The following is a 25686-nucleotide window of genomic DNA, read 5'->3' on the forward strand; positions in this document are numbered from 1 at the left end:
AGGAAGTGAGCGCCTGGATTTTGTTTCGCGTGTTAGAGGCAAAAGCGCTTAAAAATGGATAATACTCTCGTGCAAACAGAGGATTGGAAAAGTACTAAAGAGGCGGTTGCAAACTTCCGGCAACTGCTGCTCTGCTCTAAATGGTAAGTTTACCCTAACTTCAGTTACTGTGGTTATCTAACCCGTTGTCTTTCACAGGAGCTGTCAAACTCCCATAAAACGGGCCTATTTTCAGGTTACATTAAATTCCCTGTGCACAGCTAGTTTAGTTGCTGTTTTAATTCGTTATCAATTAGCTTATCTGCCCTTTCAGCTCGACCTTTTAGCTTGATAAAAGATGGTTTTGTTCGAATGAATAACGAAGGTGACCGCAGGTGCAGTTCGGTTATAAAAGTAACAGTATGCAGTGTATCAGCAGTGTACACCTCTGCAGCTGGAGCAGCCTGGGGATGAACATGCTGGTTTGTTGTAAAAACCAATTCTGAGTTAGAATAAGCTTCAGACAGCAGGAGGTGTAGTAAATATACACAGTCCCATGAATATCTTCCCCGTGAGGTGCCGCAGTAAAATGATAGGTTGTGCTTGGTTGTGTGACTGTATGAGGGTGCGTGGGCTGATTCAGTTCAGGGGAGTGTGTTTGGATGTGGCAGGGTTTTGAAGTACCCGCTGTCCATAACAATAAGCTGTTACACAGAAAATGGCAGGTGGGGGAAGAGTGTCTGAGCAATGCAGAAAGGGTGTGTTATTTTATTCTCAGTGCTAAATTTGCTCTTCACAAATTAAGTTTGGTATATATCTAAGACAAAATAATACATTTGATGTAAAGGTTATTACAGGAGTTTTTTTTTTCTTATTACATGCTTCTGTTGGGGCAAAAAAAAAAAAAAAAAAAAAAAAAAAAAGTGCCCATAGCTGGCAGGGTGTCCATTAGTAGATCAATCGTTTACCAGTCAAAGTAGATGGTTCAATTCTTGGCTATAATACTACATTACTATATAAAGTGAAGTCCATTTACCATGTTTGAGCAGCACTGTATAACAAATGTGTGACCTTGATCATTTGTTATGAATCTTTTTTCCACAGCTCAAATTTGATGGAGGATCCTGTGTGTCTGGGCATGTGTGAGCATATGCTGTGCAGGTAATGTGACCTCGCTGTGTTGTTCTGGGATATGCTCATTACCCTCAAACACAGGTGTAGCTAATAAAGATAATGTTTGCTCCCTTCCGTTTAAGTGTGACACTGCCAATATTGGACAGTTGTGCATGCTGGGTTACTAACGGGGCATATTGACATTCCTAAATGACAACTACATGCTTTTCCTGGTATGATGCACCCAAAAGGCCACAGTGGGAATAGTCTTGCTTTTCCCATAGTGCTCAACATGTTCCTTGTATTCATGTCTGGTTCTGCTTAGAGGTTGAATCAATAACCACACAGTAATATATATTTTTTCTTTAAACTGAACTGTGAATTGAACTCCAATCTAAGAAAGGTTTATTGTCCAGGTCTTGTGCTGGCCCCCGAGCAGGGGATGGCTGTGTGGTGTGTCACAGCCCTGCGTGGGTGAAAGACATCCAAATCAACAGGCAGCTCAGCAGCATCATACAGCTCTTCTGTGGTTTGGAGTCCCTGTTCAATCCCACAAAACAACCAGGTAGGTGTGTGTATGTATATATACATATATATATAAAATTGTGTGTGTATGTGTGTAAATTTCTTTTTAAACAATCTCCTAGGAAATAGAAAATTGATTTTTGATCTACTTTTTTTCATCTCAGTGGGAAGTGCAAAAACAAAGCTTCTCTGGAAGCTATTGGTACCAAGAAACTGTTGTATACACACAACAGGGAAGGGAATATTTGGTACTGTTTAATGTGCATCATCCTTATTTTTGGATATTTCGTTTCAGACCCCCCTGTTGCTGAAACACACCCTGGCACTGCTGTGTTGAAAAGCAAAAAAATCTTTAAGATCTGGTTCAGTCCCCGCAGTCGCAAGGTGCGGTGCAGGCCGGAGAAGTCAGAAGTCACAACACCAGACGGCAGTTCCTTGGTAGAAACAGCTGCAGCCCAGCAAAGCTCCCCCACTGCTCAGTGCCAGGACCTGTCAGTTTTTAATTTTACCTCGTCTTCCCAGGACTCTTCTTCTTCTCAAAGTTGTGAGGGTGTGAATAAAAAAAGAAGCAAGACGAGGTCAACCAAAAACAATTGTAACAGACGTGTACAGGTGCAAAGACCCACTACCACCACACGTAAACAGGCCAAGGAGAATTCAAAGAAGGAGAGGCTGGAGGCCATAAATCAGCAATGGGGAATAACAAAAGGCGCACATGTTTCATCTAAGCCAGAGCAGCCCTGTGCTGATGTGGCAAGAAGGTCAAGTAAAAGGGTTTCTTTCCAAAGTCCTGCTGTCACCTCTGATGAGTCTCAGCTTGAAGTACCACAGGTTAATACTAATGAACTCAATCCTGCCAGCAATTCCATGGGAGGCAGCATCTCGGGAGGCAGAATCAATGTACTGAATTACCAAACCCAGCCTGGTCAGAGCATGTCGAGCAGTGTAATTCAGCAGGATCAACTGCCTGCAAATAACTCCAGCCCAAATAATAATCCCGAAAAGCTGGTTAAAATATTTCTTTCTGAAAAACCCTCTAAAAGAGCCAGAGTTCAGGAGAAAGACAGCCCTTTAGAAGACACACCAAAAAGGCCGAGGGCTTCTCCTGGCAAAAGAAGAAAATCACTGGCTCAAATGTCCCCAGTTGTCCTTAACCCGCCATCTTTAGATAGTCCCAAGAGTGTTAGAAGCAGCAAAAATTCTAGAGGGGAAGAAAAGGGTGGTGTGTTTGTTGCTTCACCTGTTTCTACAGAAAATCACAACAAATCTCCCTGTAGTCCTGGATCATCTGTGGGACGGCCCAGCCCTGGAAGCCCAGCATTTATGAAACGGAATCACAAAGGAGAGACCTCTTTACACCTAGCTGCAATCAAGGTTGTGAAATTTCATATTTATATTTGTTCTTTTTTTTTTTTTTTTTTTTTTTTTAATTCTCCCAGTATTGCATTTGTTTTTATGTTGCAGATGTTTTCTCACTAGAACGATTACATTAGAGGCTGAAAGATCATCATCAAAAACAAAACCCAAAGGATTAGAGCACACCAATCTTAATTATTTTGTACAATAAAATAAATTAGTTGGCGTCATCAAACGTGAATAAAACAAAACTTTACTACGTTAAAATAGTTTCTTTTGGTTTGTCATTTATTTTCTGCCACTGGCAAAAGAATAGTCGATTTATCAGCAGAGATAAAAGTAAATTATTTGAAGATAGAAACCTTCATTTTCTTGATGTGATTTAAAGGAAAAAAAACACAATCAACTGACTTCCTTTACTGTGGAGCAAAATATATTGGTACTCAGATGATCAGACAGGCATGTTCTGCATTACAGTAATCCTTGTGAACATACCCATAATCCCTCTCTGCATCCCAGACAAGGTAATCGATGGCTTACTGTGGAGACTGATTGAAAAACCACATGACTTTGGTTCACTAGGATCAAGCTTCTGTGTTTGAAGGTTTGCCTTTACAGGTCTGTGAATCTGACTTTGCTGTTCTTTCTTGGCCTGCAGGGAGATGTAGAGGCTGTCAGGGAACTGCTGGACCAGGGAGTGGACCCCAACCTGAAGGATAATGCTGGGTGGACACCTTTGGTAAGTGATATGATTAAAAAAAAACAAACAAACAAAAAAAAAAAACAAAAGCAAAACTCAGTAAAAGAAAACTATACCCATAAAAGTGTATTTGTTTGTCTTCTATCTATCTATCTATCTATCTATATATATATCTATATATATATATATATATATATATATATATATATATATATATATAGATATATATATGTTTTTTTTTTATTTTATTTTTAATAGAAAAATATTGTTTCTTGTCAATAACAGGGGCTCTCATGTGCTCAGCTTTTCCGAGGGGGTGTAAGGATGATTTTGAGGCCCAACCCGGCCTTTGTGCCTAAGGTGGTGGGCTCATGTTCTACGGCTTTTGCTGCCTCACCAGGGGAGCCGTGGTCACATGCGTTATGTTCAGTCCGTGCAGTGCACTCTTACAAGGATAGGGCTACAGATCATGAGCGAGATGTCCGCCCATCTTGCTTGGGCGAGTGAGAAGAGGTTCTTAACTTGAATGATTACATGAACGAGCTATTTAAGGTAGATGGCACTACCTGATGCGGATGGACATGTTGACCAGCCAATCAGGATTGGCGTAATGAGATTAATGCTTCTGAGGGCTGCAGAGAGGCGTGCATCCCATAGTGAGAGACGTCTCGCTCATATTATTTTGGTTTATCTTCTGTCTTCTAATGCGGCTGAATAAATAACAAAAGAAGAGAAAATACAGTCAAATTCAGTGCTGTGATATATTAGGTTTAACAACACAAGTAAAACTTCAATTTGATGTTTCATATTTCGGAAACTGGCACAGTAACATGTTCACTAGCACAGTGTAATCGGCAGGATGGTGGCAAAGTGGGTGACCAACTTGGTAGTATGGACTTGCTTTAGCTCCAACTGTTGATCAACACTCCCCTCTTTTTTTGTTTTTAAAAAAAAAAAAAAAAAAACCATCCATAAAGCTACCACACTGTCAAGGTGACTACTTTCCAGTGTGGGTGTAATGTCTCCTTCTCTTCTGTCATTTCTGGGTGGATTTTATATGACAGCAGCAGCAGCACACATGCTTTTTTATATTAAGGTTTTCTCCAACCCCAGAAATTTCTGGCACCCATAGTAGATGTTGTACAGTATGTGTTTAATATACTTTATAGTATGTTTTTTTTTTTTCTAATTTGTTAAACATTATAAGAATAATAGAACTTTTTAATAATTTGAATAGATAATCAAACATTGGTTTGAAAGGAGCTTGTGACATTTTTCTTTTTATTGAATGCTCTAACACACTTAGAGGGATAACAGGAAAAGGAGGAGGAATAAAAAGAAAAAGAACGGGGTAATCAGGTGTTTGCAGTCTGTAACTTTGCCACTAGATGTCACCAGATTCCCAACACAGCCTCTTTAAGAGCTTATAAGACAACCCAACCACCTTTAAATTTAAAGGGACCTTGTGTAATAATTACTGCCGTCTAATATTAGAATCGTGTATCACATTCTAACGTTTAGTGCGTTCTAGCTTCTCACTTTCTCAAACATGTATTTCAACAATGGTAGCCACTGTATGTCAGAAACCCTCGACAACACCGACGTTCATCCTTTTTAAAATCTTCTCCTTGAGCTCCTTCTACAAAGGGAAGGCTAGCTAGCCCAATGTTTTTCCTTTTTGTATTTGTCTACAATCTCAGAAAATTTGAATATTACATGAAATCAATTTTTTTTTTAAAAAAAAGAGGTTTTGAATACAGAAATGTTGACCATTTGAAGAGTATAGTCATGCAGTTCTGCATTGCTCCGTGTCATGTGTCTCATCTTTGGGGTTCAGGTCAGGAGAGTTTGCCGGCTTTATTGATGTGCTTTGATGCAGCACTTTGAGAGCATCCAACTTTTTTTTTTCAATTACCTTCTGAGGCTTTCCCTCCTTGTGGAGGGTGTCCATGATTGTTTTCTGCACAACTGTCAGGTCAGTAACCTTCCCCATGATTGTGAATTCCACTGAAACACACTGAGAAGCCATTTAAATGCTCAGGAATCCTGTGCAGGTGTTTTGGATTGATTAGCTAACTAGAGTGTGGTACTTAGAGGCTACAACATTGAACCTTTTCACAATATTCCAATTTTCTGAGATTATGAGTTTTGGTTTGTCATAAGCTATAAGCCATAATCATCAAAATGATAACAAATGAATGCTTGGAATATCTCACTTTGCATGTAACGAGTCTATATATTAGTTTCCCCTTTAAGCTAAATACCTGAAATAAACCTTTGGACGATATTCAAATAGAGTTTCACCTGTAGTTTATTTCCCACCATGTTTGTTTCAGCTCTTTATGTGGCTGCTACCTCCTCCCTAATTTCAGTTTTTGATTTAAATTTTGAGTTTGCTGTGGGTTATTCAAACTGCTACCAATAATCTTAGAGCTTAAAGTATTTAAATGCGTGTATATACATGAAAATGCTATGAGCTGTAAACATGCTGCAATCATCCAGACCTCCCCGGCGTGTATTTTCCTGTTCTGTGCTTTCAGCACCATTTTACCCACTTTGTTTTATTACTTAGATAATGGTTGGGTGGGAAATCTTATGGTTTTGCTTCTTTTTTTTTTTGTCAAATCCTTTGTTTGTCAAACAGAATGAAGCAGATTTTAATGTGCACTTTACAAATCCATGGATTTTAGTTCTCAGCTGAGAGTAAAATAAACATTTGTCTGCTACAGATGGTGAGCTGCAAAGATAATTGCAGTACCACAGCTTTACACGAAACAGTTGGTGGGGAGCAATGATGAGAAGTAACTTTCAATTTTTAGATGCATGAAGTACTTTAATACATTTTATTTCCATCTGAATGTTTTAAAGTTCATACCACAAATATTGTTTTATCATGCATGTAAGGAGAAACTTCATTGTAACAAATGAGGCTAAAATTCTTACATGTAAAACTTTGCTATCCAATTAAAATGACGCTCAGACTTAAACTTTGTCAAATTAATTTCTGGTTAAAGCTGAAAGCTGTAAAACCCATTTCTGATGATTTTAGTTAATTTTCTTTTCATTCTCCTCAGATGTTTTTTTCCCTTATTTTGATTTGTATTCTATATAATTAACAGGTATAATGGTGGGGTGTATTACCTTTTGTCTTAAAAAAACAAAATAAAAAAAGTAGGTGCATTTTTCTTAATTTCTGCCAGTGTCTTTCAAATTATTCTTCATGTAGGATTTCAGTTAATGAAATATTTGTTTTTTCTGTGAAAGATTTTGCTTGTGTTATGTTTACATCACTGATAATAATTAGTTTCCAGGTGAGCTTAATTAAAAAAAACTACTTAAAACGTTTGTTCCACATTATTAGGCAAGTCCCCGTTTCCCTACAGTACGGAGAGAAAGAAGGATGGTTCTGCAAATGAAATGTGTGACAGGGCAATGCCTTGCATAAGGAATGAAAATATTGGACATTTCACGAAAAGTTGAGTGAGATCATCATACTGTGAAAAACTTTGTGTTTGATTCAAACAGTTTTAAATCATCATGTATTAAGAGGGTAGCTGTTAAAAAGCCATTGATGTGAGTAAGCAGATATTTGAATCTGCTGATGTCTATGGGATCCCAAGAACCTCTTGAGGTAGGATACTCCAAAGTCCTTTTAATGCTCACAAAGAGAAACATTTGCAGTCAAATCAGAAATGCATTAAGACTAATTTTCTGTGTAATTCACTTATGAATGCCAAATTACACTGGCTGGTCCAGATGGATGGAGTTCTGGATGGTTGGTGGATGGCCATCATGTCCCAATGAGGCTGATGTCATCGAGGTGATGGTGGAGTGATGCGCTGGAATAATGAGGATTGAGACGGTCCATTTTGGGTTCCCAAGGGGGTCAGAATAACCTTGACTTACAAGTTCAGTGGATGAAGATGTTATGATCCTAAAGAAAGACTTCCATGTTAAAGATGCACTACAGAACTTCTGCAATTTTTTTCAGTGATGTGCCCCCTTTTAACGGCTAATTCGGCATCCATCTTGCGTCCTACCTGTACTGTGAGCTCTCTCCAAGACAGTCTTATGTTTACTCTTGTCTTATCTCTCTATCCCCTTCTCCAGTAATGTCTTATTGCATTTCTTTGCTGAATCAGCCACGTTGCGGGTTGAAAACAGCCTGTGTGTCAATATCCGTTTGCTAGCATGTGACATGGTGTGTAAGGCTTATATTCAGCTGCAACGTCACGTGGTCATCCCAGATGAAAAAGTTATATAGTGCAGCGTTGGGAGGTTGCAGCAACAGCTCCAAAAATGCAGATAATCAATGTCACTGTGCCACCACACGAGTCCGTGTTTAAATGTTTAGGTTTTAAGGTCGTGAAGTTACATAGTGCATCTTTAACAAGTAGCTTGAGCCATACTTTTTATTTTTTTAAGATCTTCATTTTCATTCTCTTTACAGTCTATTTAAATGCAAACTATAGGTTTTGCTTTTTTGGGAAAAACAAGTTTTCAATTATATGCCACTCTTTGGTAACTGAGATGGGCCAGCATGGGCAATGGAACAACTTAAGATTCATGTTTTCATTTATTTATTTTTTGTTTGTTAAAAAAAACAGCCACAACACAAAGAAAGATCTGAACAAAGAAGGATGACTTTTACCTTGTGTTTCAGCATGAAGCATGTAACCTGGGCCACCTGGCAGTTGTGGAAGTGTTGGTCTCAAGAGGAGCCCTGCTGAACACACCTGGCTATGAAAATGATTCTCCGCTCCACGATGCTGTAAGGAACGGACATCCTGCTATAGTTAAACGACTACTGCAGCTTGGCGCCTCACAGAACGTTCTGTAAGTTTCTAACCCTCTTTTTATTGCTACATAAAATTTGTATTCATACTCTGCTTTCATAAAGATTTGCTAAATACCAGATAAATCAACAAAGACCGAGATGTGGCCCACACATCTCAGACCTTCCAGTCCTCCTAAAGGTGCTTTCCACCAGGGCTGGAGCAGTGCAGCTATATATATAAATTATTGTTTGCATTTTACTTGCCTTGCATCATGCATCACTGATGTGCATCTGCTCCTCTAGACAAGCATTTTTATTCCCCTGTAACCGAGCCAGGCATTTTTCTTGCATGAAGCAGCGTTGTTTGGTGGAAAGATACAAGGTGCTAATGCTGATTAGTTGTTGGTCAATTAGGTGATGCTGTATCAGCTTTTTTTCTTCTTCCTTTTATGTGCAGGTAATGTTCACGGGTAGCATATTGTCAATAATGAGGGAAAGGATGTCAGGTAATCATTATGATGAGCAAAGACATTGGTCAGGGTCAGTATGTTGGTCAGTTTGTGCACTTTTCACCATCATTTAATGCTTATCATCATTTGCCGTTGTGTTTTTGTTTTACTGTATCTGTCTCAGTACTATAATAGCTCCCAGTTACACAGTCCCAATGTTTTCTCCTCTTTGTCTGATTCTTTGTCTGCATGACAGAAGAACGAGTGATGTAGACAGTATGTCAGGGCTCTGCCAGACGAATCTTTGTCCAAACCTCTCTGCTTACGAGGCAAAATCTCTCTCTCTTTCACTCACACTCACACACACACACACACACACACACACACACACACACACACACACACACACACACACACACACACACACACACACACACACACACACACACACACACACACACACACACACGAGGCAAACCAAGACATCTGCCAATTCCTTTTTTAATGGAGTGACTGGCACTCAGCTCTGTGTTTGGAAGCACCAGTGCAGGTCTCCGTTGTTCCTTTTGTGTGTGTGCATGAGTACATGTTGGGGGTTGAATGTGTTCACTGCATTTTTCCATTGTTAGGGCTATCTTTTTGAAATCTGTTGCCTCCAGAAACCATTTTCCCTGTCCATGTTTGTGATTTTTTTTTTTTTTTAAAGCAAATATTAAGTCTTAAAAGACAGCAGCTCTGAATGTGTCATAATATGCATTTGGCTGTTCCATGTTGGGGGAAAGCTGTACAGCATCTATAACTAGGCTAGTTGTTGGTCATTTACTTTTTTCATCAAGGGCCAACCCTTTTGAGGCTTCATTTGCTCTACTAAGCCATCTACTGGACACAAAAGAGTTGAACAGGTCAAGCTATTACAGTGACATCAGTAATTTGTTTACATAGATTGAATAAATCTACTTTCCATGATGCTCTTATACTCACCAGCTAATTTATTAGGAACAAATTTCCAAATTGCATGTACAATGAGTTAATCATCTTGAGTGTTATTTTCACATACTTTCACTATGAGGGCACGTTAGAAAAGTCAGACTGGATAGAGTTGCTGAATTTGTAGGATGTAGGACAATTAATTCTAGACTTTGTCAATAAGTTTGTCTTAGAAACTTTATGTAATTTTCACTGCTATTGACCCATGTGACCTTATATCCAGTCAAATTGGTCCATACACTACCTGTAATTGTAACTTGCAAATTGCCCCTTTTATATTTCTGAGAATGTGCAAATATTCAGATTTAAGCACGTGAGGCAGCCATGATAAATACCCATGCATCATTTAAAGCAGGTCTTGTTTCAGCCCTATAGTGATAAAATGTTCAGTTTTGCTGTATATGTAAATATCTTTGTTTGACCCAGATAGTTGTGATATTGTCTCACTTGTTTAAATAAAGCTTATCTTTATGAAAAGGTGGACTTTTAAAAAAAAAAAAAAAAAAATTTCCCTTCATTTACAGTAGTTGTTAAATTATCTGCTCTTGCTCCTGACAGTTTGTGCATTCATATGCTCTAAAATTAGCCTCCATGTGCAGAAGCTGCAGCTTGTGGATTTTAGCTATTTAATTCCTGCCAACAGTTTTGGATCATCTCTGGAAGTCAACAACAGATGGTTGTATTTTTCTAAGAAATACAGTAATTCATCAGCATAGACTGCGTAGAAGACAGCAAGCAAGTAAACAGTTTAATTTTCTACAGAAAATGCTTTGCAAGTGTTTTAATGGCATGGAAATTCATTCAGCATTTTTCTTTGTTTAACCTCAAGGATGCACGAAAAGTACTTTTAGTCAGTAAGAGGGAGCGTGAACAGAAACTCTGCTTGTTTACAAGGAAACCTCACAAGGCAACTTTGAGATAATGTGAGTTTGACAACTTCCAGAGAATTAATCTTTTTTTTTTTTTATATCACCTCCAAGCTTTGAAACATGCTGCATAATGTATAACTGCCTGTACTGCAGTTGCATTGTCTTGTCAAAGACCACTCCTCAGAATAGATTTGGCTCTTATACACTGGACTGTGCTTGTTTTCAGTAAAAAAAACTGAAATATTGCTATTGGGTTGAAAATGGATGTTCCAAGGAGCATCAAGGAAACCATCGTGGTTCATCAAAATACAAGTTTTAAGATTCTGATGAACCAAGTATCAGGACAAAGTTAGAGAGGATTGTTTTAAAGTTGGAAATGTCACTTAGTTTTTGATTAAAAAAACTCCCACTGCCTCATTACTTCACAGACTTTTAACTTTAGGGCTGTGACCTTCTTTATAGACATACTGCAGAACTTGTATTATATACTATGAGTCATTCAATGATCATGAGACTAATTTCAATTTTGAGTAAAATTTTAATTCCTTTGTATCATTTTAAGTGCTCACTTTTGTTTAATGGACTAAAAAATAAAATATTGATGTAGATGCAATGCTTTAACCCACTGATTCTGAGTTTGTCACATTACAGAAACATTTGCTAACAACTCTGCCAAACATAAATAATTTAAAAACAAATGGTCTCAAAATCACAGAAAAACTAGCAATGTTTTCTGCTCTCAGATGATGTGTAACACTTTTTTATTCTACCAAAACAAACTACTAGAAAGAGAAATTTCAATAGCACGCTGCAGGTAAAAGGTATTTTGATCACCCTCCATCCATCAACCAAGTTATTAACATTTTTAAATGGTGAAAGTTACATGATCGTGGGTATGTCCTGCAAGGATTCAGCAGGCAGACATTGGCGTAGCATTAGGAGTGAGGCTGTTTACAATGTTTATGTCTTGGGGTCGCTTTTGCATGCCTTACAAACTTAATCCCTCTGTGTCATGGATTTGTGATTTTAAACCTACTATAGAAATCCAGAGAAAGCTAATGAGAAATGTTTAAGAGGGAATTTCTAAATTAAATTTTTAAAGATGTTTTAAGTAGTTACTGTTTAACATGATAAAAATATCTAAATATGCTTTACTCAGTATTTAAGTTTGTCATCTAACTGTTGCCACGTTTGCTTTTTACAAGCAGAAGAGACATGGAGTGAATGACACTGAATTCTCGGTCTATCCCCGTCCATTGCTTAGCAGTCACAGCCAGGCACTGCTACAGCAACAACATCCTGTGTTGCAGGGGATGTTTTATGTTAGCATTAGAGAAGAAAAAGGAATGATTTATAAAAAGGCTGAGATTGCTGTAAGATATGTGGTTTGTGATATGGCATGCAATACTTCAAAGTGTGGTTTGAATTTATTCCCCTTGTTTAAAAGAACAGTTATGATTACAGTAGGAACCCTCCGTAACCACCACAGCTCTTCTCCCACTTGAGTAGTTAAGCTGAGGCTTGTGGGAGTGTTTTCTTTACCTCCTGCTTAACTTCTTAGAAATTTTTACATATTCTCCTCACAAGCTGCTGTGTGCATATGTTTAAGTGTCAGGAACATTTTCTGTTTGTTTGTATTTGTGTGTGTATTGGGCTGGGGGTATGAATCCAAATGAAATATTTTATGGACCAGTGGACCTATTAATTGTCCCCCAGGTGTTATCTTTGCTGACGCCTAATCTTTTAGAGACGACCTGCTGGGCTTGGTTCTTCTCTTCATATCCTCTCTTCCTCCTCTGGCTTGTTTTTATCCCTTTTCTCCTCCCCTCTTCCTCAAGGTGACCTCACTGCTTTTCATGCAGCTTCCTCCAAATTTAAAGACTTTTCTTTAGTGTTTTCCATTTAAAGCAAGAAATGGTTGCATTTCCATCTCTCTCTGTGCACAATGGTGTGTTGGTGACGATGCTAAGCCTTCATTACAGATTTGAAATTCTAAAGGTTACCATGTATCAGAGTTGAAGTGCATACTGAATCTCCGTGTCTGCGAATGCCATTAAGACACTTGCAATGTGCCCCTGTGATGTGTTTATCTTTATTGCATGCAGTGTTTCAATTTTTTTTTTTTTTTTGTCTCTGAATGAATTACAGATTTCAGCTCTTCCTCGTATCAAACAATTATGCTCCAACAAGTGAATGACACACACGGATGCACAGTTTCACAGAATAAGCAGGCTGTGACATTGCCAGATTGTTTTGCTCAGAGCTCAGCTTTGGCAAATATTGAATTTCAGTGTCCTGCTTGGCCAGTGATAAAAAGAAACCCCATTTGCAAGGATTGTGATGAAACATTAAAAGAGAATGATTATCATGTTTGTGATGATTTGCTTTGGATTGCATGTGGTAACATCTAAGCTCCCTTAGTGTGTGGAAATAAGCATGGGTTCCAAAATAAATGGGATTAACCTTTTGTTAGTTAATAAAATCAGGATACAGATCCTCATTTGACAGAAAAGTGTTGTTTGACGAGTTATGAAGTAAAGAGCGTGTTTTCATTAAAAAAATATATATAAAAAAACATTATGAGAAACCTCTGCAAGAGAAGAAGCCTCTTGACCTTCAACTCTGCTGCTAGCAAATGTGGTTTATGAATTCTTTTAGATGCCATGCCCACTAACCCCATCCTCCAACCGATCCAATTAGTTGTGTGCTGGATTAAATTTGGGTGGAGTTGGATTATCCAACCGCTTGTTGCAGCCAGACACATTTATGAATACTGCTCTTTCTTTTGTTTCAGACTCCCAAAAACAACATCCAGATGTGTTAGGTCGAAGTAGAAGAACTAACCAGTCCAGCTGCTGTGCAATGTGGTTTAATTAAGTTTAGCACAAAAGGGAAGGAAGTCTGTGTTTGGTTGATTTTTCCTCCACTTTAATAAGTCGAAATAGGGAAATAGGTGATGTATTATACATAGTTGGAAATCCTGATTAGTCACCTTTACAATTAGGGCTGCAACTAATGACTATTCTGATGGACGATTAGTCCATCTTGTGCATCACTAAACTTGTGCATCATTTCTTCAAATGCTAGTTTTTAACCACATTAAATCGTTGCATTTCTTGGACTATACACTGTTTCACTGTCAGTCAAAGTGTGCCCTCAGACACTTTATGTTTATATTTAGTTGGTTGTTGGAAAGCTTTGATAATGGCAAGTAGCAGCGATGGACCTGCAGCTGCAGTATTTATTCTGTGAATTAGTTTGGGTGGATTTTCCAGGTTAGTGGTCTTAAAACTTGTCTACCAAATTTGTGATTCAAATCCAATAAATCTGATCAAGTTTTTCGGGCTCACCTTTTTAATTTTGGTTTAAGACTAAAATGCTCCCACACTGATGAGGTGACATTTGACTTGAAAATGAAATCCACAAATCCACATCTAGTTTTAAAAGTTATTTTATTTATGTTTATAATAATATAATATATAATATTTAATAATCTTTTATGGTATTCAGTGTGGATGGCAAAGTAAGGATTTTGTTGTTCAGGGAAACTTGTTTTTGTACTGTGCAAATGACAAAAGCTTTGAATCTTAAATCACTGGGTGGCAGAAAAAATGTGTGTGCTGCAGAAGACGGCACACAGAGATGACGTCAGTAGAATCATGCTGGTGTGTCAGACGGCACAAAACAATATGGAGATGTGACATTTATGTGACTGTTTCTATATAAGTGAATAGAGATGGTTGTAACAGTTGTTTAAGTAAATTAAAAGCATCTCAAACTATCTCCACCAAACACTTTAACAACTGTGACAACCTGAGGTGTGAGGAACTTTTTTTTTGCCAAATGATGGCACAAACAAACAAGGAAAGAAAATCCAGAACTACATTCTTCAGGGACAGTGTCTTCTGAGGAGGAGAATAACTTTGGAATTGTGCTTTATAACACAAAAAGCTTTATGACACTGAAAGAAATGAGGATAACTGAAGGGTGTTTGCTTCATTAGAATTTTGGTATTAACCTTATTGTATTTTATCATCAGTGAAATCTTAAAATCTTTTACTTGCAGTTTGTGTAAGCATGACTGTGTTCTTTGAAACACTGACACATTTTATCTGTGGAATTCTCCTCTTCATAGTAATCTGCATGGAAAGCGGCCTGCAGATTATGCAGTGAGCCTGGAGATGTTGGAGATTTTCCAGGAAGCTGCAGAAGCAACCCAATATGCTAATTCTCATACATCTCCTGGCCCCTCAGCCAATCTCTCAGCGGTATGTACAGCTTCATGAAGAAGTGACTAATTCTTTTATTTCATTTCCTTGCACTAGACAGACATTTTCTAACATTGTTTTTGTGTCCTTTCTCAGGTGAGTGAGTGTCTGAGAAGGGATCAAACTGCAGTGTTTTTGGCCAGCAAGCTGTCAGCAGCAGAGCGGCATCAGCTGGCCAGACTGGGAGTGCTGCTGGGAGGGAGAGTGGCCGACACCTTTTCTGGCTCAGGTTAGTTTCGGAGAGGCAGAGTGCTTCTTCAGTGTTGCAGACAAAGCCCCTGAGAATACTGCCTGCATATGATTGCTCTTCAGTGTTATTTTAGCTACTTAATCAAGGTTTTTACTAATAACTGAAAATTCAGATTGGTCCTCATAAGATGTTTTTAAACAGGCCTAGCAGGCTGATGGTGTGTGTGGTCTTGAAGTGTTCTCATCCTTCAGTTCTGTTTGTTGTCAGGATTATTTTCTCCACCTTAGAGATGGGATTTTTATCTCTAATGATATTTTTCCACACAGCCGTGCTTTATAGACTTTATTATACAACACAAATCCATTTGCACTGTAAAAGCCAGCCGTTGGAGCTCGAGTATTATCACTCATGAAGTTTCAACAGTAGCAAGCAAGTGCTTTTAGAGGTGTATACATCACCGTGATACAGCAGCTCCGTCATTCTTGAATAGTAATGGCTGGAAGAACACCAGAGAGCCAAAGTAATTGAAATCATTCCTCATAAAATGTTTGGAGCTACCGTCAGAGTGATAAATACACACTAATGAAAAGCAGAAGTGCTTCTCACTGCTCTCCCTTCTCTGGCCAGAGGGGTGAAAGTTGGTGCATTCACAAAATGTTTGTTTGTATTTTTTTTCTTTTAATATTTTGAGCTGAAGCCTACAAATCCACCCAAATCCACGGTCAATGCACAGTGTAAGAGGGTTTTACCCTGAAGATATAATTATGTTCATGCTGCACTTGTCAGCTGTGCTCACTTGTTGAATGAAGAGGCAATAAGCTTTGTTTAAATTTTAATTAACCTATAATTATGTGCACCCGCCTTTAATAGCATTAGCTGCTGCTTGGTCTTTTGCCAGGAGCTGTTTGACAAGCTTACAGTGAGTTTACCTGGTCAACCACTCAGAGTGAGACATATCAGCAAATTAGCAATGTGAGGAATGAGCTACATTTTGGGGGATAAACCAAAAAAAAACTATGAGCTTCCTTGGAGATGGATAGTGTTTGTAAACTAAAATCAGCTGTTACAAAAGTGAGTTATCCAAATGTATGATTAAAGTATTAGAATTGTGTTCTACACTTTAATTGTGCTCTTTCTTTTTCAGGCAGTTTCTCCTTAAAATGATGTATATTGTTGTACATTTAAGGAATGACAGAAGAAATGTGCTTATGATTGTTAGCATTCCTTCATCTGACAGCTCAGCTTTAAGTGGGTCTGTGAAGCTCTCTTATCATCCATCAGTTTATGATTTTTTTTATTCTTTCATACCTTTATTAATGTCAACAATGATATACAGTCCACGTTTTAGACTGTTCTGTAAGAACAGTCTGTGTGATGGATCTCTGGATGGATTTCTCTGACTCTGCAGTTGCTTTGATGTAAAAGCTGTCTTATAATTCACTTGTTGTAAATTCAACACACTTGCTTTGCAGTCTTAACCTGACATGAAAAAAAAGTAATTTGATGTTGAAAACTTTTCAGCTATTAAAACACATCTTGAAGTTATGCTGGGATGTAAACATTATCTTACCAGAGTCTAGGACAACAATAAGCAGCATTTATTTGTGTATGTGCAGCACAGCTCTCTTCTGTGCAAACCTTTTCAATTTGACTTTGTATGTCTTTGCTTTATTCCCCCCCCCCGCCCCAGTGAGCCATGTCGTGGTGCCAGAAGGACAAATACCCACTACTAACTCCACCCTCCTGGGTCTTCTTGCTGGCTGCTGGGTTGTCAAATACAGCTGTAAGTATGGAGCGAGCTGTCGGCTGGAACAACCTCCCCTGTTGATGCCGTGTTTGAATGCAATGTTTATGCTGCTGCTAAAACCTTGGGAACTTCCTTCTGCAGGGACATTCTGGCGGTTTTTATCCAAAAGCACTCTATAGCTGGACTGTAGAGTGTTGTAAATAAATATTCCAATTTGTCATGATGATGAAAACCAGTTCAGGGATGTGCTCTAACATCAGATCTCTTTTTATCATCACACCCATTAGTTTAGTGTTGTTTAGCAGTCTCAACTATCTCATGCACATCTGTATTATATGTAGGAAAACTAAGTTAATTTAACACTAACATGATGATATGTTTGTGGATGAAGAGCTAAAAATCCTGTTTTTTTTTAAAACCTAAATATTTTAAAATGTATTTATGAAATTTTATTAAATGAAGAAACTACATTTAGTAATGTGACCCTTGTCTTGTCTTGACTCTAAATGACTAAAAATGATATAATTTAGGGGTGGGACTCGATTAAAAAATGTTTCTAATTAATTGAAGGCTTTGCAATTAATTAATCTTGATTAAACACACTTTATTGCTTAACAATATTTGCTTTAAAAGCAACGTTTTTTAATTTAAATGGATTTTAGCTGACAACTGAATCAAATAATAACAGGGAGCGGGAGGGGCCTGGGGAAGCGCAAAAGTAAACGTGCGTTCATGTCAGTTTCCAAAAGTCTCCAATAACTGCAGAAAAAGTCGCAAGAGTTGTCACTAGTTGTTTATTTGAAATCACTAGATGGGTCTGAAAACTCGCTAAATATTGCGCCAAAGTAGTTAAATTGCTAACACTGATTTAACCAAACTCTGAGGTGTACATCAAGATACAGATAGAAAGATTAATACTTTATTGATCCCGGAGGAAATTTGGGAACTTAGCAGCATACGAAAACAATACAGAAAAATCAACATAAATAATAAAAAATTGAAATATAGTGAAAATAGAGTGGACTGAGATGAAGTGACTAAAGCTAAGGCGCGCAGATAGCCGGCTAAAACCCGCACTTGTGCTGCACTCTCCCTTCTTGCCGCGGATATTGGATACCTGTCAATCAAAAGGACACGCCCCCTAATTAAGCCAAATTTCAAGATTAAATAACATCCAAAAGGATGAGTTGTCATGAAGGTAAACTTAACCTATTAATCCTAAAATGTTTTTTTGTACCAGGCTTTAAACATGTTTATTTCTGCTGTAAACTTGGTCTTTTTAACATGGGAGTCTTTGGGGATTTGCTGTGTTTTGGAGCCAGTCCCTAGAGGATGGGGGATGAACTGCAACTATTTGCACATAGGCTTCACATTTTACCGCCGGAGGTTGCCGCTTGTTCCTACCCTACTATAATTATATATAAACTTGGCACAAAAAATAAGGAAATTTGTGTTTTGTTTCCGTTTCTGCCCTTTAAATAATACCAATTTGTGTTGTATTATGCATTGTTGGAAAGCCTGATTAGTCACCTTTACAGTGAGGTATAACTTGTAAGTATTATGCTTCTGTGGAATGAGCAACACAGCAAAACAAGTGAGTTTTGCCACCCAAAGTAGTCCCCTGCAATATTCTCTGGTTGGTATTTACTCTTACTTTGACATTCTTGATGGATTGGATGATTACAGTCTCCCACAGTAATAAGGGGAAAACAACACATATTGGCTGTTTTTTACGCTGTTGGTGACCTCAGTTACTTGCAGAAGATCCATATGCAGCAGCAACAGTTTGGCACATCCTCCTCATTGTGGTCACCAGCCTGGCCATATTTTTGCTGTGGGATGGCATCCCATTCTTCCCAGCCCAGTTTTACTTTGTTGTAAAGGTAACTAACCATGTACTGTTAAAGTGGATAAATTATCAACCAAACACAAATTTCCTTTCTTTTGTGCTTAGTTTAATTAAACAATTTGTTCTCTTTGCTGAATACCATGGAACATTTTACCTGCCATTTAAAAAGTAGCTAACCTGAAACTATAAAAAAAAATCTGTTTGCTTTAATATCTAAACATTTAAACTTATAAGTATTTGTATTAATTGAGTGTTTACCGGTTACTTTAATTGGAATTTTTAAAATGTTTGTACTTTAAAGGCTTCTGTGCTTATTTCTCATCAGTGCCATACCAGTTTGGGGAAACTTGCATTTAAACTTTGTATTTCCTCGCTGCAAGCGTTCAGGTAAAATCAGACCCCATTTGCTTTTATAGGGACTTCTAAGCATCACGTTTCATTTCATGCACACAACACTCTGGGAAACATTCAAAGAACAATTTGCAACAGGCAATTTTCAGATCAGTTGTCTGTGTCTGCTGCTGTGTGCACACACACCATCTTGCGTGTCTCACTCTTGGATTGGGTGGGTGGATGACATGGGGATAGAATCTGGGAATCAATGCTCCACAAGACTTCAATATCACTAGTGATGAAATGATGGCTTAGTTTCTATTGCCTTTTTTCTTTTCAGCAAGATGAAAACTGATTTGCTATTCTCAGCCAGTCTCCCTGCCATCCTTGAACAAAGTCAACAAGCAGACATTGTGAGGAAGTCAGCTTCAGGAAAAGGAAAAAGAGACTTGCTGTCAGAGTTTTCCAGCACCTTGGCGTGCCCTTCGCTGGTGTGTTTGTCAGTTGCATCACTTCATAGTGTGCTCATACATGTGAGATGTGTGCAACGCCAAGAGTGCTTCAGCTTGCCAGTGCGCCGTTTCAACTTTAGATGCGTGTGTTTGTGTCACTATAAAAATCAGTGTGTTTGGACCGCATGCAGCCCCTCCCCTACCATTTTCCTCCACGCTGGTTGAGCACTTGACATACCTAGTCTCCCTCGTGACAATCACTTTTGCATCCTATCTTTTTCTCTACTTGTGTATGTGTGCACACGAGCAGCTGAATCAGTCAAGCCCTGGATTACTTCTTTTACCAGAATTATGTTCTCTTGCATTTTATTTTCCTTAAAAAAACAAACAAAAACAAAACAAAGCTCATTGTTTGATCCAGCCTAGCAGGGTTGTCTTCCTTTCCAGATAAATACTGAACTGATCTTTCTCTCAGATCAGAGAATGACAGTTTGAATCCTTTACGCCCATTTTGCAGCACCTTAGGTAACACCTATTTTCAGTAATGAGGTGAGAAAGCAAAGCTGAAGTCATGTTCTATATGAGTAACAGTAAATCACCAGTGCCAGTCCAGTGACTCTCTGTATACCTCTTTATTATATCACACCAAAATAGAAACCAAACATGTGCTTGCCAAAGGTACACGGCTGTCAGTGCTTTAGATGTTGCACAGATTGAGGTTTTTACTTTGTGTTTGAGTCACCTGATAAGTCGCCTTTAGAGTTTCACTTCATACTGAGCTAGTTAAATAGTTTCCACAGTATCCAAGGTTCAAATTTAAGTGTCCTTAACAGGACATGACTGCAGGTCCTTAAACCATAGTCGTGAGATTAGTATTGATCTTCTCATTTTAATCTTAGAAAGAAGACAAATAAGTTGAATAGGAATACTTTTTAAATTTTTTTAAAATAATTCCCTTTTTGCAAAAACAATTTCCTGTAATTGTCTAGAATATCTAAGGTTCCTTCTTCCAAAGGGAATTTGTGCATTTATGTGTTTAATGTCAGTTCTTAAGTGAGTTTTTGGAAAAGGATCTCGGACCAGTGGGGGACACTTGACCCTGACAGAGGCATGGCTGAAGAAATTTAACCCAGTTCTACCTGCTGTGGCTGTGTTCAGACTGCAGGCAAAGACTAGATTTGTTTCTTACATCTGATTTTTAACTCCAGTGTGTCCACACGGTTTCTTGTAAGTAAACTGGTTGAATTTGAATTTCCAGGCTGTGACTTTTTATGTATTTAACTCAGTTATGGTTCTTAATCTTGGGGTCAAGATTTGCCTTGCATTTAATGCTTGATTCATTAAAAGTTCATTTTTGATTTTCTTTATATATATATATGTGTGTGTGTGTGTGTGGTTTAGTTGTGCAGGCCCTCTCCATCTGGATATTTAAAAAAACATGTGCTGGCAGCCTAAACATACATCCTAAATATGCTATTACTAGCATAAATTTACATTATTATCACTATTATAATACATGGATAACTGTTTTTTAAACTAGTCTTAACCTAGTCTCAGCTGAAAATTAGTCTGATGGTCAATCAAGGAGTTTGGTTTATGCCACCCCATTGTTCACTCACTCATGAAGGGGGTTAGAGATGTTTTTTGCTTTTATTGTCAGGATTATTAGTAAATATGCAAATGAGTCCTCAGTACTAAGTGCCATCATCCGCAGTGATTAACCCCAGTGTCTTTGCTCTTTTTTTGGCTCAAGTTTCTGGCAGGATCACATTAAAGAAGGCTTTAATGACAGGATAGTAAAGAAATATAATCACACTACGACACCATGAGCTGGTTACTGTGTACATATTTTTGCTCATGTCATCGCGAGCAGCTGTGTGGGAGACAGAGCTGCAGCTGGATGGCTGTGTCTGCTAGTTGAAATGTATAGGCCGTACAAATGTTTCCATGGATACACCCTCATCAAAGTCATCATTTTATCAGCTTAGAATTATGATGATCTTTAGAAATGAATAAAAATTAACCTAATTTACATAAATAAAAAAATAACATTTTAATGTGATGAATTTAGCAAAAAACAAATGAATCAAACACACAATGTGCTTCTGGCACTGTTATTCACACACTGCTGTCATCTAGTTTCACGACCTTTGGCCTTTAAAATGTTTCTTGTGGAGATCTAGAAGCTTCTTGCTCCGTCTGCTGGCTGTCGCATCCTGGAAATGTCCCTCACAGAAATGATTTTAGCATTTCAGATAGTTTAAACAGGTTATAGTGGTGGATCATCGGTGACTGTGTGTGTCTTTAAATTTTTTTTATTGACTTTCTTTTTTCATTTTCTTTATATTTATTTGATAAAAACATGTCCAATCTTTTTGGTTAGGTCTTTTGTCTTTACCATTGTGACAAAGAAAGTGAAGTCAATCAAACTATTAATAATACAACCATCTGTTTTATTTGTTAATGCGACTGGTTGAATATGAGGCACAAAGAGGTCTTTGTCTTTCTAATTGTCAACCAAAGGTTGTAAAGTTATAATAATTATAATAATTTGTATTTCTGTTTGTAGCTGGTGTGCATGTATGTGGGCCATGATATTCGGTAACAGAACAGCATCACTTTGATGTGTGACATGTTCAGAAACATTTTATCAGCCACACTGACGGATCATTAAAATGTTCGCTTTTTATTCACTATCTGCCTTAAAAAGTGTGTGTGTGGAGGGTGCTGTGGCTTTTGTCTTTGGATATGGTTTTCTTAAAGATTTAAAACAAAAGCTTTATCTCCAACTCCCAAAAAAAGAAGCTGGGTGTTGCAAAGATCGAGTTCGTCTCTAAAACTTCAAGAGACAGAAAGAGAGAGATGATGCTCAAATTCTGTTTAATGCTTAGAGTGGTGGGGGGGTTGCATCATTAACTCCATCATGCCGTGGGCATCTTCCTCTGTCAACAACTGAAGCTTTGCCAGTTCTTGAAATCTTCTAACTCATGATAAAACCGACATGAGCTCTGTCATCCTCTGTTCACAAATGCCTTGTTACTTCCTTTTAAGTCAGCGTAATTAGCTGTAGCTTTCATTTTCTTTGTTCCCTCTCTTCGACGGCAGGGGTGGAAGCTTGTCTGCAGGCAGGGAAGTGGCTGCCTGAAGCTGAGCATGAAGCAGGAGAAGGTCCTCGGCGCAGTCGCATCAACAGATGTAGCTTGGTAAGCAAGAAGCATGCAGAGATGTTGTTCTGTTTGTTACTCAAATCAATAGCAAACAAATACATTTTAACCTTGTTAAATTCGGAGCGGGCTCGCTTTATCTGAAATCTGTATTTACTTCCTGAAATCTCTTTGTTTGTGCTACCACCTGCTTTGAAGTAAGCAGATAAAAAAAAAAAGGACAATAAAAAGAAAATAAAATCAGAAGCACAACAGCTCTAACCAGAGCAATAAGTGGTATGAAAAGCACCATGAACGCCTCGTGGTGGCAAAGCCAGAGTCATGACCTTGAAAATGGCTGCTTACTTACTGAAAACTGACAGAGCTTGACAGAAAGAGAAAACACAGTTTAAGCTGTACGTTTTGTATAAATTCATGTTGAAATTTGAATTATTTTATTTTAACAGAATATTAACAAGAAGGAAACATGTCTAATAAGTTTTGTAAATGAACATAATGTAATTACATGTTTGCCCCCTGCAGGGTGGAGACACTCAGTAAATTAGAAGTAAACATGTTCATCATAGGTTTGCTTTTTCCCCCTCTTGGCTAAAACTCCTCTCCTCCTTCCTATACACAAGCAATGTTCATTTTTTAAAAATGATAATCTCGAACATAATCATAAACAAGGGACACACATTCACACGATTACAAGTGAAATCCAATCAAAGTACAGTCGAATAACCTTCATACTACAAACTAATGAGAGAGCTAGTTTGTATCCCTCAGCAGCTGAGTTTATCAATGCTTTGAAAAGATCCGTCTCCAGTGGCCTAATTCACTGCTTTCTTAAGCAACAATGCCAAATGGTTCAGGGTATGTGTGGAGAACAAGGCTTAAACAACTGTGTTCCATCCCTGCAGCAAATAATTAAATTAATAAAAGCATCTGCACCTACTTGGCTGGATTTAATGCCAAAGAAAATGTATGCATAGTCTTATTTAATCAGCAACAAAAGGGGAGGCTTGAATAATTTTGGTACTAACAACCCAATATGATAATATTGTGGATCTTCTCAGTTAAATTTTAATGAAAAAGAAATAAATTTGGACAACAGAACTGATCAAACAAGGAGAAACCATCGAAGACCTTAATAATGCATGGATATTTATTTAGTTGTATTATTTTTTTTTCCAGCTTCCACCACTCTTTGATGGCTGTTTCTTCTTCCTCCTCGGCTCCTTTAAGTCACCTACCAAGGACGAGCTCTCCAGGTTGCTGCGCGGAGGAGGAGGTCAGCTACTGAGCCGGCAACCCAAGCCAGACAGCGATGTGACTCAAACGCTGAATGCAGCAGCTTACCACGCCCAGCCAGGCTCTGAACAGGCTCTCAGCACCCAGTACATCATCTATGACCCTCAGGGTCCTTACAAGCCTGCAGTAGTGAGACGAGGCAAGGTGTGGTCAGCTCCCTCCACCTGGCTCATCGATTGCATCGTGGCCTTCTGCCTCCTCCCTGTAGCAGATCCTCAAACGGTGAAATAATGGTCTAAACATCAGTTACGTTGCTCAAGTTTCATTTTCCTTCAAGCTTGTTCAGAATGCATATTTTTGTTTTTTAACCTGTGGTGAAAAAGGTAAATGCTAAAACAAATTAAGTGTTGTAATGAAAATTGAAACAATTATGTAGTTTTAAGAGCAAAAGTACACATTTTTTGTTTTTAACTGTTTGAAAATGTAGCATGCTTACAGTATATATATTATACAGCAATGCTGCCTTCAGGGGTGTCACTAGAAATTGCATCATTATTACCTGAAAAAGAAAAGTGGCTGCACACTACTCTGTGTAATGTGAGTACTTTGCTGAATGGCTTTTGCAAATTGTTTGATATTGATACCTTTCCTCTACTGAATAAATGACTTTGAGATGATTAATATAGTAAGTTTTGTGAAGAAAAATATATTTTTTGGTATTAATTACTTTCAATCCAATAATGAGACTTATGTTAAGTTGTTGAAAAAAAAATCATAATTTTATTGGATCCTGAGCTAATAATGTTTAGAGCCAGAGATTAAAAGCAAAACAATAAATAAATAAATAAAATGTTAAAAACTGGGACACTTTTTTGTGGAGTCACACACACCTGCACCCCCGTTTCAGTGTTTTGAAATTAGCTAAAATTATTCAGGATTCAACTATTTGTAATCCAGTGCATAATCAGTGCAACTGAGTAAAATTACCACCCAATTTATATTCAGTACAATAATCTGCTTAAATCTTCATGCTACTCTCATCTTTTTTGTCACACCAGGTGAAAGAAGACTTTCCACTCTGCCACTTCGCCAGGTGAGGTTTAGAGTAGCTGCAGGCTAAATATGGCAGCGCAGGTGCACCTCACATCGTTAATGCCTGTTTCTTCCTGGCTGAATTTTTCCAGGTCAGACTGCATGTATTGTGCAACGACATTGTGACGTTTTGCATGCGGTGTTGATCAAATATTTATCCACCTCAAAAGCTTTTCAAGCAGGTGTCCAGGTGTTATCTTGATGAGAAAGCCTAAACCACTTTAACTGATTACCTGTTAGATGTGAAGTAGCAGCAGTCAATCCTCCAGACCTCCCACCACGTCTCCGGGGATGAGCTGTGTTACCCTGTAAAAGGGAACTTGTTGCTCTGCGTTGTGGTTGATGGTTCGACTGACTAAAGTGGGACTGAACTGCAATTTGCTGCCTCTTCTCAACTACACTCTTACCAGCACCATTTCCGTCCCAACAACCTTACGCTTGTCAATGTGCAACTCATTTTAAGCACAAGTGTTGAGCTCCTTGAGCTTTTTCTTTTTTTTTTTCCACCCTGCAGGTCACACTGGAATCAATCAGTTGCGTGTTTCAGTATCTAATGAGTGGCATTACTTTCCATATTATGCATGGGTTTACCAGAAGGAGGTA

General features: G+C 38.1%; 1 protein-coding gene across 2 annotated transcripts; it reads left to right on the plus strand.

The window, feature by feature from the left end:
- On the plus strand, positions 1–24668 carry bard1 (BRCA1 associated RING domain 1). Of its 2 annotated transcripts, XM_042000813.1 has the most exons (11): positions 1–143; positions 1084–1140; positions 1509–1657; positions 1913–2991; positions 3632–3712; positions 8337–8509; positions 14891–15023; positions 15120–15252; positions 16904–16996; positions 22700–22797; positions 23935–24668. In XM_042000813.1, the coding sequence occupies exons 1-11, from the start codon at positions 55–57 to the stop codon at positions 24280–24282; spliced, it is 2433 nt and encodes an 810-aa protein (XP_041856747.1). In that variant the 5' UTR covers positions 1–54; the 3' UTR covers positions 24283–24668. The 2 variants fall into 2 exon arrangements, with proteins under 2 accessions (XP_041856747.1, XP_041856748.1); XM_042000814.1 differs by lacking the exons at positions 1–143; positions 1084–1140 and adding an exon at positions 1282–1325.
- Positions 24669–25686: the final 1018 nt, after the last annotated feature.

Source organism: Melanotaenia boesemani, chromosome 12, assembly GCF_017639745.1.
Source record: "Melanotaenia boesemani isolate fMelBoe1 chromosome 12, fMelBoe1.pri, whole genome shotgun sequence".
Lineage (NCBI taxonomy): Eukaryota > Metazoa > Chordata > Actinopteri > Atheriniformes > Melanotaeniidae > Melanotaenia > Melanotaenia boesemani.